The sequence below is a fragment of the Trichosurus vulpecula genome, chromosome 7 (assembly GCF_011100635.1).
Source record: "Trichosurus vulpecula isolate mTriVul1 chromosome 7, mTriVul1.pri, whole genome shotgun sequence".
Classification (NCBI taxonomy): Eukaryota; Metazoa; Chordata; class Mammalia; order Diprotodontia; family Phalangeridae; genus Trichosurus; species Trichosurus vulpecula.
In genome coordinates this window covers 58,885,900-58,903,431 of record NC_050579.1, presented here as the reverse complement: position 1 = coordinate 58,903,431, position 17,532 = coordinate 58,885,900, and the positions used below count along the sequence as shown (strand labels likewise).

The 17,532-nt window shown below is 39.5% G+C and overlaps 1 protein-coding gene across 4 annotated transcripts in view; it reads left to right on the top strand.

Moving 5' to 3' along the window:
* The window catches only part of CEPT1 (choline/ethanolamine phosphotransferase 1), a 39,603-nt gene extending 25,544 nt beyond the window's left edge, over nt 1-14,059 (top strand). For 3 of the 4 annotated variants that reach the window (XM_036766745.1, XM_036766747.1, XM_036766746.1), the window contains exons 5-9: nt 3,465-3,549; nt 9,845-9,976; nt 10,388-10,546; nt 12,588-12,713; nt 13,150-14,059. In XM_036766745.1, the coding sequence (XP_036622640.1) occupies nt 3,465-3,549; nt 9,845-9,976; nt 10,388-10,546; nt 12,588-12,713; nt 13,150-13,269 (622 nt within the window). In that variant the 3' untranslated portion in view covers nt 13,270-14,059. The remainder of the gene's footprint in view (nt 1-3,464; nt 3,550-9,844; nt 9,977-10,387; nt 10,547-12,587; nt 12,714-13,149) is intronic. The other variant, XM_036766748.1, reaches the window with a different exon arrangement.
* The last annotated feature ends 3,473 nt before the right edge of the window (nt 14,060-17,532 follow it).

Here is a 17,532-nt window from a genome sequence, read left to right as displayed (position 1 = left end):
CCTGGTGCTCCAGGCAATTCTCTTAGGACTGTAAATTGCAAATGAATTGCCAGTTTGCCTGTAGATGGAATCTTGATGAAATCATTCCTCTGGACCACAGTCTTGTTGAGTTTTTACCTTCCTTTATCCCTGTTCAGAGTCCTTATTCTCTGTCCTAATTTGGTAGCTAACTCAGACTTGTAGTTTTATACATACTTTATTTCCTTGATTGATGGAAGGGACTAGCTCAGCCCTTCCTCTGCACTCCCCCCCCCCTTGCTTCCCCCACCGCAATCTAAAAGACCCATTTCACTCCTTAGGAGGAAAAGTATTCTGTTCATTTAGGAGGTTCCTTTTTTTTCCTCCTATCAAGGAGGGTTTGGCTTTAGGTAATTTATTTGACAAGATGTTATTTCAAACTTTGGTTGGGAGCAGTCCACACAGCTGTCTAATTGATCCTCCTAAAGCATTGACTGTCTGACTGTCACTGCTCACTACCTTGCTGAGGAAGCTCTAGTGGTGGGCTCTTGTCTGAAAGGTAAAATGCCTGCTTAAAAGTCCTTCACAGTATGTCTCACTGACTCCAGCTCGTCTTTCTAGGCCGATTGAAGCCTCCTTGCTGTGTGTTGTACATGACATCCCCTCATCTGTCTCTGGGCCTTGCACAGCTTCCCCAGGTCCCTCAGTGCACTCTCTTCATCTCCACCTCTTGGAACCAACCCCTTGTTCCCTTCAAAGCTCAGTGCAAGTGCCACCTCCAAGAGCTTTGCTGAGCCACCAGCTGACACTCTACCCTTACCTATCACTTTGTTTCTTTTTATCTGTAACTATGTTATATTCTCTTCCCCCCAATAACAATGTAAACTTCTCATCGCAGCTTCCACACAGCGTCTGGCACATAACAGGTACGTTCAAAGATTCTTTGATTTGAGACAAAAAAGTGCCGTGTGGATATCCTCAAACAGAAGTTAAGATTCCTTGACTTTCTCTCTTTTTACACTGGCAACCAATAGAAAGTTTAGTTGGTATTACCTTTCTGATATGAGCATGACTGTACCTACATCCAGAATAGGACATCCAGAATTTTAGAGGATTCTCTTTTTTATTCCTTTGCAACCTGTACAGAATTCACACTGTTCAGAGTGAAATGCCAGCTTCCCTCTAATTCTAGAACTCTGCCGAACTCGTTCATAGCCACAGTCAACCCAAGATGTTATACATCATTTTTGTTCAGAAAGTTTTCCATCCAGAATTGAAATCGTGAGAGTCTAACATTGAAGGAATGAGTACTGGTTTTTTTCTTTTAGGAGAGAACTAAAGTTTTTAGGTGCTTTGCAACCTCCTTTTTAAAAAGGTGTAGTTCATGAGAACTAGTTTTGGTGACTTAATGTTGGCACATTTCATCCTGCGATTCTCATTTTAACAATAAAAAAGCAGTAATGTCAGAACTTGTTTAAAGCTACCCACTGAATGATTGCCAGAGCTGAAATCGAATCCAGCATGCTAAACTCCTGGCTGTTTTCTTCCTTCTGGAGCGCAATTCCTTTCCTTTGTGACTCAAAAGAGATTAAGGTGACCTACTTCCTAATAGCAGCTCTAATGAATCAGCTCAGAGATTTTTATTCATGAAAAGAGGGGTAGATATTGACTGTTTTATAACTATGTCTGCCACTCTAAATAGTTTTATTCTTTTACACTTTCAGTAGAGTCCCTCTTAACCCACTTTAGTTCGCATCCTTGGGAATTAGCACAGGAAGTCTTTTTCAGTGGTGGTCAAGATTGTTGCCACATTTTTAGGAGTCAGAGGGACCTGAGGAGTCCCAAAGATTCAGCTTTCTGGCAAAAGAGAGTAGTCAGCCTCAAGTAAGGTGTTCTAAAATTAAAAATCAGGAAAAGCAGTCCATAACTATCTGGTGTACAACTTGACATTGCTTTTCCTTCATGTTATTAGGATATTGGTGGTCTAAACAGCCTGAATGCTTTTTTTTTTTTAATATTTTATGTGTGAGCATTTATAAACAGAACAGTTCAGAAATTTTTTTTTAGGAACTTCTCTTCGGGACGTTGCAGTGATACCATTTTGTGTGTTGTATTCAGTGTTTTAAATTCAGCCAGGACATAAAGGTGTGTAAATATGGCATCCATCCATTTTTATTCTGCAATTCTATACATTTTGGCCCTTCCTCTTCCAAAAGGCTGCTTCATATGTCTGTCTAGCAAAAAGCTGTAAAATGTGTACCCTCCCCACCTAAGACTGAGCAGCTCATCGTTGACCTCTGCTTAATTTCCAGTCTGCTACTCAGTCTGTTGACAACTCCATGCACCAGATCAGCTCTTCAGATTCTAGTTAGCCTAATTCAGCCCATTTTTCACTTAATGTGTGTGTACCAGAGTTACTCCATTGTCTAGTCCCTGCCTAAAGTCATTCTTCAAGCAGGAACAATTTTGAACTGAGAATTGTGGAGGAGGATTGTTTGAACCCAAAGAGTCAGTTATAGGAAAGAGGAGAGGTTTAATCATGTTAATTCCACATTATAAACTTTTATAACTTTCGTGTCCTTTGCTGCTCTTGATGTCTGCTTGTCTCGGACCTGTTACTTCTTTCACAGTTCCTCCTAAGAGCTGTGGGTGAGATCATGAACTTATTCTAACACACCTTCAGGAGGAAATGAATGATGGGCCTTTGCCTTCTTTCTGAATCATGTTTTTACCCTTCTTCTTTTCCTGTAGAGTCTTAGAACTTTTCTGGCTTTAAGTTGTACTGCCCTAGTTTTTCTGATAAGATAATTTCTTCTTAACTGTGAGACCATTTGCAGTATCCCCAAAGCTAAGTTGTAGCTCCTTTCAAAGAAAACTTTCAAGAAGTCATAGTTAGGTATATGATTAGTTAGTACAAGAAATACAATGATAATGTATAATGGAATATTTTTTTCCTACTTCAACTGTGGCAGACAATTTCAGTCTTTAAAAGGCAGCGGGTTTGTGCAAGGTCATACATAGAGTTTTACCTTATTGTATTTTAATTGAAGCTTATAATTTTTCTAACTACTTTGCTTTCTGGTGTTGCAAAATATTTCATAATTTTATTTATGGCATATAAGTACCTTTTTTGGCAATTAACACTCACAAATGATCTCTTTTTTTGGTGAGAAAGGTTAAACTTTGATAGGACTTTTTTGTTTGGTCGGTAGAGTTTGTTTTGTTTTGCTCCTGTCTGACACCAACTAAAATGTGTCCAAAAATCCCTTTCACAAAAGGTGAGGTTTTTATTGCTCTGTGAAATTTGTCAAATTAGATTAAAGAGTTTTTATTTGAATTTTCCTCAACAAATTATTTGATCCCTTCTCTGTTTCTGTCTCCTCCTTGCCCAGTGTTGTGGAGGTTTTCCAGTTGTGCATGATAGAGGAGAGCTGCTGAGCTTGCAGTTGATTAACCTGAAATTGTTTTGAGTAATTCTGCTTTTTTGGCTTTTTGTACCTAATTAGAATTGATGTGACTGAAGTGCAAATCTTCATAATAATCATGCATTTGCTGGCAGTGATTGGAGGACCACCTTTTTGGCAATCTATGGTAATTTTGTTCACCTTGTATATCCCATGTAATGCATGTTATGTATTCTGCTTGTGTTTTCAAATGCAGTATAACCCAATTAAACAATAACATGTGAAGTTATTTCATCCTCATCGTTACCAAAAAAAAAAACTCGGTAACAATAGGACCCAGGTATTTTTCTTCAGGCCATGGTGAATGTCACCTTTTTGGCAATCTGTAGAACATTTGATTCAGTGCAGAGATGACGACCCCGAAGGCCTTTGAGAATCTCTGACCTTTCTCAGAACTTGTGGCTGTCTCATTTTTACAAATGAGGAAGTAAACTGCAGGAGGTACATCAAGATGCCTCAAAAGCAAGGATCGATTCAGACTTTTATTTCCTTTTCTGAACAGATGGAATCCATAAAACTCTCCCTTTAATCATTTAAAACCACAGACAATATAGTGGACAGAGTATTTTTTTTTCCCCAGAACAGAATTAACATTTCCCTTGAAAGCAATGCCAAAGGACTTTTTTTGAAGCAGTTGTTAGGACTTTGGTTTTTCCACCTTAGCTGAAATTCAGATAACCGCCATAGCGTACATAGCATGCCTCTTCTTAATAAATTGCTAGCACTGTATTCCACAGAGCTTTGGGCAAAGTAATTTCTGCCTCCTGATCACCATATCTGTAACTGTATTATTGCTTTTTTTTTTCCTTTCAAAACAAGGTTATAAATAATTTGATGGTTATCTTAAAAGCAAGTTATTGTGGTAGAAATAATCTTTTTTTAAAAAAATCTAATTAAAAGCAAAATATAGGAAGAAATCAATTTACTTAAGGAGGTATACTCCTAATACACTGCTTTAAGCATTTACTACCAGGGATGAGTTAAAGGTCAGGGAAGGTAGGGAGAAGGTAATAAGACTACAACCAATATATTATCTTAGTAGATTTTATTTAAAGCCATTCCATCACATTGTATGCATAGTGTCCCAAATAATATCTGTTAGAACATGATTTTTATTACTTTAAGCCCTTGAATAGATTCCACCACTTTGTTTTTAATTTAAAAGTAAAAACTGAGTTCTAGGAAATAATTTCCCTCAGTATGCTCATGCTATTAGCATAGTGGCCTGAAATTCTGTGCTGAGATTTTAAAGTGAGATGAATAAAGAATTTAGATTAGTGATGTCAAATTCCAGTAGAAATGGGCCACTAAACTATACATAAGGATCCGTGCAGGCAATATTGACTTAGAAATCTACTTATTAACATTGTGTGTTTTATTGTATTTTTTTAACTTTGTTAAATATTTCCCAGTTACATTTTAATCTGATTCTGGGGGACTTAGGATTGTTGTAGGCCCATTGTGGCCATGTTTGACGCTTCTGTAGATCAGTGCCCACCACCGGTTCCTGTAATTAACATGGAGCTGCCACATTTGGGCCTTTTTTTGACATTGTGTTTTCTTTATCTAATACTAGCAAAGATGTTACTTCAGAGCATGACACTATGCTAATTCAGGATAAAGATGTGATGACAGTGTAGACATTTATATATGATGGAAGTGGAGCACAATATAGTATAATTCAGGGATATACTAATTTTCTTATAGGTTTTGGTAGTTGGCTACAACTGATAAATGGCTTAGCTACCTCAGAATCAAAGAAATATTTGGGGAGTACAAAAACACGTGATACTTTCTAAACCCATGTGAAATTAAGGTTATTTAGAGTGGTTCCTTTTACTACAGTATTGAAGAAAGTAGATTTATAGTAAAAAGAGCAGAGCCAAATACTTTAAACACAGGAAATCTATACTTAAGGTATTTGCCCAGGCAAGCAGTCCATTGCATAAAGAGCTGCTTTGAGAGGATTAGCTGGGTTTTTTTTTTGTTTGTTTTTGTTTTGTTTTGTTTTTCAAAAAAAAAATTATATCTGCCTTTCTGAATTTGAGAAGACTCAATTTCTGGCTCCTTTTTTTTTGGTAGAGATGGATTTTCACCAAGGTTAATAGAATAGCCACAATGCCTTATATTGTGGGGCTTTGTTTTTCAAATGTAAGAAATTTTTTTTGCACAGCTGTGTTTGTATCGTTTGCAAAGTCATAGACCAAAGAAGACCATAAAAAAGGTTTCGATTTTGTTATCTTTCACTAAAGTTCTACTTCAGGGCCACTTCGAGGCATGTTAGTGATCCTGAGAATTCTTGAAGGCTATTCCAGTGGAGTGCTAGCAGGCCCAATCAAGCTGGAAAGAATTTTAATACAAATCTGGGGAATAATTATTCCTCTCTTAGCTGAGGATCCCCTTAGCCATTGGTGGAGATGTTCTTCTGCAGATTGGCCTGAGACAATAAATTTTTCAATCACTGCAACTCTTGAAAACCATTGACAAAGTTGTAAAAGAGTTGCCGTATATGCCATTGTGGAGGGAACATCCCACAACTGAGGAAATTGTGATCCTTACAGTATGGAAGAAAGACTTGTTTATTGTTACAGAAAAAGCATATTTTATTAGCACTTTTCAGAACCATCTTCAAACACTCCAGTTTGATGAAAAACAAATTCAAGGCTGTCATACATTGGGATAAGTTTATTAAGGGAACTGCAGTCATGATTCCTCAATTGGATTTCCGATCCAATTCCCTTTTTAAGTCGAATTGCTGCTTTAATTTATAACGTTTATGTAGCATTTTAAGGTTTCCAAAGTGCTTTCTGCATAGTAAACTCTTCAGTTCTTTAATGTGTCCTAGAAATCCTTGTGTGGAGATAAATATATCTGTGGGTAAAATTCCATTAACAGTAAGATTAGCTTCAAGTTGTAGAGCCTAGTATGCCTCAGTTTCATGGATTGTATTGATAAAATAAAGAGCACAAATTAAGCCAGTTTTAGAAATATTCTTATTGTTTAAATAATTTGAACATAATGTTTGTTGTCATTCAACACATAACGAGGCCTGGTGCTGCCTTAAAATATATAATTCCCAAATTCTTTGGGAGAGAGTTGATGGCTATTTGTGCTTGAACTTACTAAACAAGCAAAGTTTTGAGCTACTGCAGTGCACCATTGAAAAAATTTAGCAAATCGATTTTCCTATTCAGAGACACAAGACCAATTGGAACATAGAAAGAAGTCAGTGAAATTTTAGGATTTTTCACGACCCCTGACCCATTTCCAATGACAAAAATTGAGTAGATATCATTTTGATACATAAATTCAACTACATCACAACCTAAATGTGTCCAAAGGAGTTCTCCTTTGATGTAGGGGACCTACCCTACACTATCCAAACTGCCTCAAAGGACATCTCTTTCCACATGAAAGAGGCTCTAGGCCAGGGCTTCTTAAATTTTTTCCACTTGAGACCCCTTCAGTGCTTCTGAAACTGTGGATTGTGACAGTTTTAAGAAGCGCCGCTCTAGGCTAGAGGTAATATGTGGTCAGTGCAGCTCTTACCATCAGCAGATTTTCAGAGATGACAGAGCAGTGGCTCTCATTGCTTCTGAGGAGCAAAAGGACGTTACCAGGGAAATTAAGGCAAAGGAAAGTTGCAAGTGGCTACTACTGTCATCGTGCCCCCATTTGCAAGGGGAAAAGAGAATATGGGTTAAGTTGTGGTGCCTAAGTATTGTGTCCCAGTGTAGACCCTAGGGGTGAGACTCTGAGACTGAAAGTTCACCTGACCCTAGTCCTTCCTCCCCTGCGCCTCTGAAGCTGACTTCTTGCCTCCCTCATGCAAGGGCAGGGTGCCTGGGTGCCAGGGTACCAGTTGTTCTTCTACAGAGAAGGTAAGAGAAAAGGAGGAGAACAGCTTATATTTTCCCTCTAGGCCTGCTGCCTTTTTCTCTGCTTTGTGGCCCAGGCCATGTACTAATTTGCCTGGCTGTACTAATGCTCTATATTCTTTTTTCTTCTTTCATAGGGCACCAATATGAGCTTCCATGACCCTAAAGTGATTTCATCAAATTTTAAATACAGTAGAACTCTGTTATGGCACAGATCTTTATTACACAGATTTGGATGTATACCATGGGTCAAATCGTGTCCCCCAAAACATAAAAACTACGTACAGTAAAAGCCTGTTATATCAAGGTTAGCCTATACCATGGGTATTAGCACCAGTGTGGTGTAGGGGATTCCCTGTATTTAGTGCTCATTTCAAAATGGGGGAAGATGGCATTTTTATCTTTGCCAAAGGTTTTCTTTGTCCTTGTGTAAGAAAACACAGTGATCAAAGAAATGGTAAGAGGTGAATTAGATTTCAGCCAGGTTTAGCTGACTTGAGATGATCTTATGGTTTTCTGAGCTGGAACAGAGTTACTTTTTGGAGCTCAAAGCAGCAGTACTGCTCTTCCTGAATTGAAAATGAGTTGTGAGTTGGGAGAGGGGAAGGTAAGGGGAGCAGTTCAGTGTGTTCTAGCATGTGCAAGATAGAATTTGGGAAAATTTTGTCATTTTTTAAACTGGACCAGCATGTGGAATTCATGAAATTAAAATCTTCCACAGTGCAACATGAAAAATCAACAGATGCTTTGAAAACAAACAACTTAGTACAATTTTGCAAGAGGTCATAGAATTCTATAAATAAACTGAGTTCTTCAGTTTTCTGAAGGAATGGAGTAAGATGAGACATTTGTGAGATAATGACAGTTCCCTAGGCTTTATTTAGCTTTTGTCTACATTCTATTCCCTTTTGAATTGGGATTTATAATGAAATCAGATCTTAAGGACTACATTTTGTATCCTCACTCACACTCTTACTTGCTTTATACTGTAAGAAAACAGGGTAAAACATTGTACCTTAAATCATTGGTTATCTTTTAATCTTGCATCTATATTCTTCTGTGAAAGCAATTAGCTATTAGAATGTTTCTATTTGCGTTCTACTATCACCATGTTTTCAAATTGAACATGATACCAAAAAAAAAAAAACCTTTTATATTACATGGAAAAAGCTAAATTTGGGAGGGGGGAGGGATAGAAATTTGTGGACAGGACCTTTTAATAAAATATGGACTTTAAAAACTCACTGCAAGTGTACCTCACTTTATATGATAGTTATATATCTGACAGATTGTCAGTTAGGAGCACAAAGTCTCAGAGTTGAAAGGAACCTCAAAGGTCTTCTGGTTCAGCCCCCATCTCCTTAGCAGGAGATTCTGCTCTAACGTCCATGACAAGTGGTCATCCATCTAGTGTCTGCTCAGAGACCTGCAGGGATGCCTTCCAAGGCAGCTCATTCTACCTTGGTCTAGCCCTAATTATTGCGAAGTTCTTTATAGCTAACCAAAATGTGCCTCCATAACTTCTGTCCATTTCCTCTAGTTTCACCTTCTGAGGCCCAGGAGAACAAGCCTGGTTCCTCTGCAGCATAACAGCCTTTCCCATTTTAAGACTGCTGTCAGATCCTCCCAAAGTCTTCTCCAAGCTAAATGGCACCACTTTCTTCAACTGCTACTTATGTGGTGTAATCTCCAGTTCTGTGAACCATCCTAGGTGCTTTCCTTAGGAGGTTTGTCAGCATCTTTCCTGTAGTTACTGACAAATTTAAAAATAATACACAACTATATTTTAATTGGCGATAATTTAATGATTAGAGGCACTATGTAGTGAATCTTTGAGTAAAGTGAATAATGCCCCGTTTTATAAAGCATATTATGTTATCATTTTTGTTTTTAGGCTCATATTAAAGGGAGATACACTTAGGTGAATTTGTTGGGGTCTTTCTTGCCTGCTTTTCTTTTGGTTTCCTCCTCAGTGGCCTTTGGCTTGCACTAACAACTTCAATTCTGTGGGGTTAGGAACCTTATCCGGGAGCCATTGTTTTAAATCCAGCCCAAGACTTTATTCTCTCATGTTTGAAATGTTTTCTTCCACTGCTCTTAAATAACAATAAGTATTTGGAGAATAGAGGTCAAAAGGAACAGGGTATGTATCATAAAAGCTTAAAGAGAGTTCATTATGGGATTTTCTCCAGGCTAGTTTTTCCTTACACTGGAACCTACTTGTGTTACTCATGAAAGAACTTGTACTATTTTCTTATTTTGCCAAAAAAGGATGTCAAGACAAATGAGACTTAATGCTGTTCAGTCTCATTCCCTGAAGTGTGGCAGCATTGTCTCTGATAGGAAAGAACAGGAAAACATACTTGGTTATTGTTGTTTTAAATGAGAGCTATTCTTCCTGAAATGGGGCCACAGGGGCTTGGGAGAGGGTGATGCTTATAAATTTAGGAACATGGTTTTAAAGTATTGGAGATTTCTGAATAAATATATGTGCTTATTTCATGTTATACATGTTTTAATTTTGTTCTCTTTCTCCCATTAAAGATTCCAGTGCTGAATATTCAAATGAAAATTTTTCCAGCACTTTGTACTGTAGCAGGGACCATATTCTCCTGTACAAATTACTTCCGTGTAATCTTCACAGGTGGTGTTGGCAAAAACGGATCAACCATAGCAGTAAGTGTACCTTCACTTGGTATTTTTGGTTCAAGTTTGAGCTAAGATTTAGAAGACCTGTGCTTTCATTTTTTCATTTGAAACTTTTTCTTTAAAAAAAATAGCCATTATTAATTTACAGTTTTCCCCCTTACCCTTAATAATAAGCAAACAATAACTTTATGGGTGCATGACTTAGTAAATTGGAATTCACAGGAGAATTTCTCTGTTTTCGTTTTTTTCTTACTTGATCCCTGTTGCCGTTGCTTTGGTCAGCTGTTCCTTTGTTCAGCTGAAGAAACAGCTGTCAGGCACAGCTTCCACAAATTTTGAATTTGAGGAGAACTGAGGCTGCTCAGCCTTCTCAGCAAATCGAATTGGTTTCATTGGGGTATACTGTGTTAACTGTTTCCTTCTCTTGATTCTGTATAGGGAACAAGTGTCCTTTCTCCTTTTCTCCATATTGGATCAGTGATTACATTAGCTGCGATGATCTACAAGAAGTCAGCTGTTCAACTCTTCGAAAAACATCCCTGTCTTTATATACTGACATTTGGCTTTGTAGCTGCTAAAATCACTAACAAGCTTGTGGTAAGCACCAAAACAAGACACTTCATTTTTGTTTGTTTCAATTTTCCTGTATATGAAGTCAATGATTCTTGTGGTTTTTTTCCCTGCAATTCCTTGGGAACTCCTTCAAACCCATTTCCCCTTTCTTCCAAATTCTCAAAGTTTATCTTAAAGATAGGCACATCATAAAGGTATGCCCCCACCCAGTGGACTGTGAGCGCCTTTGTATCTCTAGCACTTAAGAGCCATGCCTGAAACATAGTAGATGCAATGTTATGGTCGATATTTTCCCGCTGTCCTGCAGCTACAGCTGCAGTTCCTGGAATGTCACCGCATCCCCCAATTTAAGAATATGGATTTAGACAATACCTCATTTTGCTAATAGGGAGCACCACCCTTAGGGCAGGCTCAAAGCTGTAGTAGGCCTAGACCTGGGTCCTGAGCTAGAGTTGCCATCCCTGTCTGTCACGGTGCCATCTGCAGGCAGCTGATTTCTTAGGAAAGAACTTGTTTCCCTTTCTACATTTTCCATATGTAAGAGTGAGAGACCTGCCTTCTCCCCTTTCTGTCTTCACATACATCTTAGTTTTCCCAGCCAGGTAAGTGTCCTCTGACCTTAGTGACCTATATGTGCCCTTGTTTCTACTCTGCACACTCACCACCACCCCCGTCCTCCATTGTGGGATGCTGGCTTGCATTCCGATCCTTTGTCTCAGGCCTCAGACTGTCCTTGTCCATAGCAGCACAAGGTTAAGAAACCACAGGCCAAGCCGAAAGGAAGGGTGTACAAAATCACAGCTTCGTTTGGTGGCAGTGGAAGGCTTTGCCCATCTGGGTCATTTTGCATCCTGACCAGGATTTGAGTTTCAGTTCACCATTTGATTTGTGATTTCACATGAGTCATTTTACTTGTGTGAATATCAGCTGACTTGTACTACCTACCTTAGGGTTGTTGAGGGAGAAAAAATTAGTTTGTAAACTATAAAACACTGAATTAGTATCAGCCAGTATTATTATCCCTGCCTTCCTTGGGAATGGGTCACAAAACAAGAGTTTTATAATCATATCAGCCAGTAAGCATTTTATTAAATGCTGATTCTGTGCCAGGCACTGGGCTAAGAACTGGGGCCAAGAACAGCCCCGCCCCCAGGGAGCATAAGACAGGTACATAAAAGAGGTGCAGGGCATGTCTAGGAAAGGCCTCCTGCACAAAGTGGGGTGTCACTTGAGTCTGGAAAGGAGCCAGGGAGACTTGAGAGGCCAGCATGAGGGACAGAGCATTCTAGGTTTGGAGTGTCATCTTCAAGGTTGGACAAGTAGATCATGGGCATTTGATTGTGGAATTAGTAGAGGTGAGTGAGGTAAGGGAAAAGGGGGCAAGATTTTGAAGAGCTTTAAATGCCAACCAGACAACTTTATATTTGATCCTATAAGTAATAAGGAACCATTGGAGCTCATCGATAGGGGAGTGACCTGATAAGACCTTTACATATAATTAAAAAACTTCAGAGTTGGAAAGCACCTTGGAGGCCTGATCCAACCAATGTCTAAAAGAAGAATCCCTTCTACAAAATACCTCACAAGTGGTTATCTGGTTTTTGTTTAAAGACTCTTAGGAGGAGGAATTCATTGTTTCCTGAGATAATGTGCCCCTACTTTTGCATAGCTCCAATTATTTGGGGCTCACTACCACCAAAACCCTGCTGATGCCTCATCATAGTGACTTTCAGAAACGATAGTCAAGGGACTAAGCTGTGGCAGATTCTGCCAAGCTAGAAAGGTCTTGAAGGTGGGCCCGGTGAGGGTCTGTTGTCTGAGAAACAGCCTAGCCTTCCAGAGGCTCATTCCCATGTGTTGTAGTTTTTGAGTGCACAGCAAATCTTAAAGGCTTACTAAGTCATAAAGGAATTGTGGAAAATAACAGATAATTGAAATAGTGAAACTTCCTCGGTAATAAATTTTTGTTTTTGTTTGTGCAGCTGAATAATCTCCGAAACCAAATTCTGTCACCACACTGTTAGCCAATGTGAAGGTCTACTGCCAAATTCTCTTTTATCCACAGGTTGCACACATGACCAAGAGTGAAATGAGTCTACATGACACAGCTTTCATAGGTCCTGCCCTTTTGTTTCTGGACCAGTACTTCAACAGCTTTATTGATGAATATATTGTACTTTGGATTGCTCTGGTAAGTAAAATTTCATTTTGAGGGGCCAGTCTATAATTTCTAACTGAACCTAAGTTTTCCTAGGTTTATCTAATAATAAGTCACACAAGATTGTTGTTGATTGAATTTGTAATGAAGGTGAATTAATTTGGAACCGTCAGAACATGATGATGCCTCTAAGACTTTATGAAGTATTGTTTCTGGGTTTAACAATCATGTATGTCTGTTTAATACTCTGATCCCTGCATTCAGTAGCTGCACACCAGGACTGGTAATGTGGCTTGCAAATACTAACTGCCTTGTTAAAGGAATGGAACATGTAGAAATTTTTTTCATTTGGTTTTTTTAGGGATTAAGTGTGATTCTGGTAAAGAGATAGATGCCTTGATATTTTTTCATATGGTCCAGGGAGGGTCCAAACACTTTGCAAGACTCTAAAAAGATCTTTTCCTTTCAGGTCTTCTCCTTATTTGATTTAATTCGCTACTGCGTCAGTGTCTGCAATCAGATTGCTTCCCACCTGCGCATAAATGTCTTCAGAATCAAGGCCTCCACAGCACATTCTAATCATCATTAGTGACTTAATTGTTGTTGTAATGAGAAATAGGAAGCAGATTTTTCTGCAGGAAAGAGAAAATATCGAGGAGAATGGGGATGGATAAGAACAAATCTAATTTATAATAATCAATGTTGTATAACTTGTAGTCTTCGTTCTTGGTAACACTCCTTAACTAGCCTCTGTGAGAAGGGGGCATTCCAAGTCCTATCCTGTAAAACATACATGTAGTCCTACTGGTTTTGGCCCAAGAAAGCATGCAGGAAATAATGCCTTGTCTTTGTCATTCCCTTTGAATACTGAATAAACTTGTCCTGGGGAGCAGAGCTGCAACAATGGAAAATGTCCGATGTAAACTATTTACAGACCATAAGACTGCTACTTTATAATTTTAATAAATCATCATCTTTTAGTGAAATACTTGTTTAGTGTTCACTCAGATTTTCTTTACAAAGGAGCTCAGCTCATGGCACAGAGAGATCCCCCTGGCTCCTGTAGCTGAGCTAGTGCTGGGGACTATGAGACTGGGTTGAAGGGGTTCCTGTGTTTACAATTACTGGGGAAGGCCGAGTGTTACAGAGGAACGAATGACGGCCTTCTGGGCCTGGGGAGAGCCTCTCAGCATGAAGTATAATGTGGTATCTTTTGTCAATTACTTTTATTTTTTTAAATAAATATATTATCTAAAAGCCAACTTATTTCTCAATTTTATTCCAGTGGAAAGACTTTAAAAACTAAGTTTTAATGTTTGTTTTTTGTATGAAATTTAAGCAAAATTTATTTCTGCTCTTTAATAAATAAGGAAATTCTATGGGTTGTGTTGTCTTCATCTGTACTGTGGCCCTTCTGTGTTGGGTAAACATTTTGCTGACTTGTGGGAGGAGTGAAGAGTTTTAAAAGGTCCTTGTTACCCTTTCAAGAACTGGCCGTGTAGAAATACCAAAGCCCTCCATAAGTAAAGTAATCAATGGGGTTACTTTGTTGCTATTTACCTAGAATAGCTAAGATACAGTTAGAATTTGATGCCCTTTTGTGTCCCTGTCCCAGCGGTCTTACAAGAAGAGTTTTCACTGTTTTATGAGGGGGATGACAGACTAGTACAGGGCCCTTTAACAGAAAAGCTTTAAACCATTAACTAAACTGCATTTTTTGCCTTATCTGAATTTCAGTTGTTCGTAGGATCTGTGTTATTCATTACTCTGGATTGTCAATAGCTGCATTTGCTTTTCAAAGCCCATGTGAGTTAAGCTGGATGGTTAATTCATCTGTAAAATGGGGGTGATAATACTCATAGGGTGGTTGTGAGTAAGGTGCTTTAGTAATTATATGTAATAGTATATAAAGCGTGAGGTAGTCCTAGTGTAGGATCTTTCTAAGACATCACCACTCATACCAATAGCCCAGAGAGAGGTTATATTCTGTGACTGGCTAAGAGTTATTCCTCCCCAGCTCCTGCCCTCATACTAAGGGGCTCCAACACATCAATCGATACTCCCTGAAACACTTTTATCCCCCCCAGTCTTTAACTTGCTCATTTCCTATGACCTACCCTTCCACCCTATCTCAGATACAGAGATGGTCATACCCTTGATCTTGCCATCATTCCACTTCCACGTTCATGAGCCCCAAAATTCTCTTATCCAATCAAAACCTACTATCATTCCACCTCCCTCTGCCTAACAACCTCCTCCAGTTCTTCAGTCCATCAATTCTTTCCCAGGCCTCTCTCCCTGCACTGAGTACACTCTCCCCTTTGTGAACCAGTTCAACTTGACACTCATTCTTTTGAATTCCTTGCCCCTTATCTTATTACTGATCTTGCCCTGCCAAGCCTCAGTCTTGGATTACTCCCACCATCTGCTGCCTTTGCTTCTCACGTGTGTCCAAACAAAGCTAGTAAAAATCACAAAACTGTGCTAATTGGATTCACAACAAATTTGTGAAGTCATCTGAGCTAGAACCTCGATCATTGCATCAAGACAGTCTTTTTTTTTTTAACGTTTCCTGTAGTCGACTCACTATCCCACTCCCCACGGCTTCTCTTCCACATCTTTTCATCCCTCATGAAACCTCGAATAGTTCACCCACCCTCCCAGCTGAGAACCTCGCTTCTTTCACAGACAAAACGGAGGTCATTCACTGAAAGCTTCCTCTTCCCAACTCACCTCTCCCAGATGCCTTCTGTCACCTCTATTTCCTCTTCTCTCACCCTCTTCCTAACTCTACAGACTGGCTCCTGAGGTCATTCAAGCCAAGCTGCTCTCTCCAAGTCACTGATGATCTCCTAGTTGCCTAGTCCAATGATAATCCTCTTGCTTGACATCTCTGCAGCCTTTGTCAGTCACCCACTTCTTGACACCCTGTAGGCTTTTGCAACATTACTCCTGCCCAGTTCTATCTGACTGCTCCTTCTCTGTCTCCTTTGCTGTATCTTCATCTGTGTTGTATCCAATAACAAGCTGTCCCAAAGGGTTCTGTCCTGGGCCCTCTTCTTTTCTCCCTCTATACTCTTTCACTTGGTGATCTCATTAACGCCATAGATTCAACCGTCATCTCTACACTGATAATTCTCAAACCTTATCCAGGCTTAAATTCTCTGTTGACTTCCAGTTTTGCAACTTGAACTGCCTATTAGATATCTTAGACTCAACATGCCCAAAACCTATCCCGGTATCTTTTCCCCAAAATACTCCACTCCTAATTTTCCTATTACTGTCAAGGGTACCATCTTCCAGTCTCCCAGGCTCATAATCTACATGCCATTATACACGTCTCACCCACTTTATCCAGTCTGTTTCCAAAGCCTGTCAGTTTTACCTTCATAACATCTCATATACAGTCTGTTCTCTGACATCTGCCACCACCGTAGTGCAGCCCCTCTCATGCCTGTGCTGTCACAGTAGCCTGCTGGTTGGTCTACCACAAGTTTCTCCTCACTCCAGTCCATCCTCCACTCAGCCACCAAAGTGATCTTCCTAAAGTGCAAGTATAAACTATGTTACTCCCCCTACTCAGTAAACTCCAGTGCCTTCCTGTCACCTCTAGGATCAAGTACAGAATCCTGTCCCCGCCCCTGCCTTTCTGGTTTTTTTACACCTTACTCCCTACCCCATTACTCTTCAATCCAGTCGCACTGAACTCCTTGCTGTTCCTCAAACAAGAAACTCCATTTCTCATTTCCAAGCATTTTCTCTGGATGTCTCCCATGCCTGGAATGCTTTCCCTCCTCATCTCTGCTTCTTGGCTTCCTTCACTTCCTAACTAAAATCCCATCTTCTACAGTAAGCATTTCCTGGTTCCCCTTAATTCTAGTTCCTTCCCTCTGATCTCTCCTTTCTCCTGTATCTAGCTTATTTACATAGCTGTTTGGTGTCTCCTCCGTTGGACTGTGAGCTTCTTAAGAATAGAAATTGCCTTTTGCTTTTCTTTGTATCCCTAGCATGTAGCACAATGTCTAGTACGTAATATGTACTCAACAAGTGTTTATTTACTAACTGACATAGCATAGATTTAGGACCAGCTCTGATGTGCACATTCTAGACCCATTCCTGGATAGAGCTGGCAAGTGTTCAGTTATCTGATATATGATGTCTCTCCATCCCAGACTCATTTAGACAGGATCTCATTTGAAATATACCCTAATTGAGTACTTATGTTAATGTGGCTCAGTAACTGTAGTGTTTCACCTTCTGTTACTTATTTAAAAGGGCAGGCTAGTCTTGAAAGTTAATTTGGCGTATAATATGGTGTTTGCTGGGCCTTAGAGGCCTAATATGTTTGATACTAAGGTGTGTTAGGGTTAAGGTTCCCACCAGGGACTGTGGATTATCTAAGGGTTAGCATATCTATAGCGCTTGTTTGATCCTCACAACAACCCTGAGGAGGAGGTGCTATCATTACCCCCATTTAGAGGTAAAGAAACTGAGGCAGATGTTGGGAGACTTGCCCAGCTAGAGTCTGAATCAGAATTCTAATTGAAATCCTCCTGCCTCCCGTGTCCAGTGCTGCATTAACTGTGCCACCTAGGTGCCCTCATGTCAGTGACACAATTTGAAAGTCTAGGGTGGTAATTTCCAACATCAGTTCTCCATACACAGGAAGCATCTGGGCGGAGGGTGAACGTCCTGTCAGTTGCCATAGAGGTGGGAGATTGCACGCGACCATCCTCTAAAATCATTTGCAGCTTGTAATTTTCTATGATCCTATTTTCTTAGTGAGAGGAAAAGCCATCACAAGAAACATTTAATAGTTGAACTGGGCTTGTTTCAGGTCAATCAAGAGATA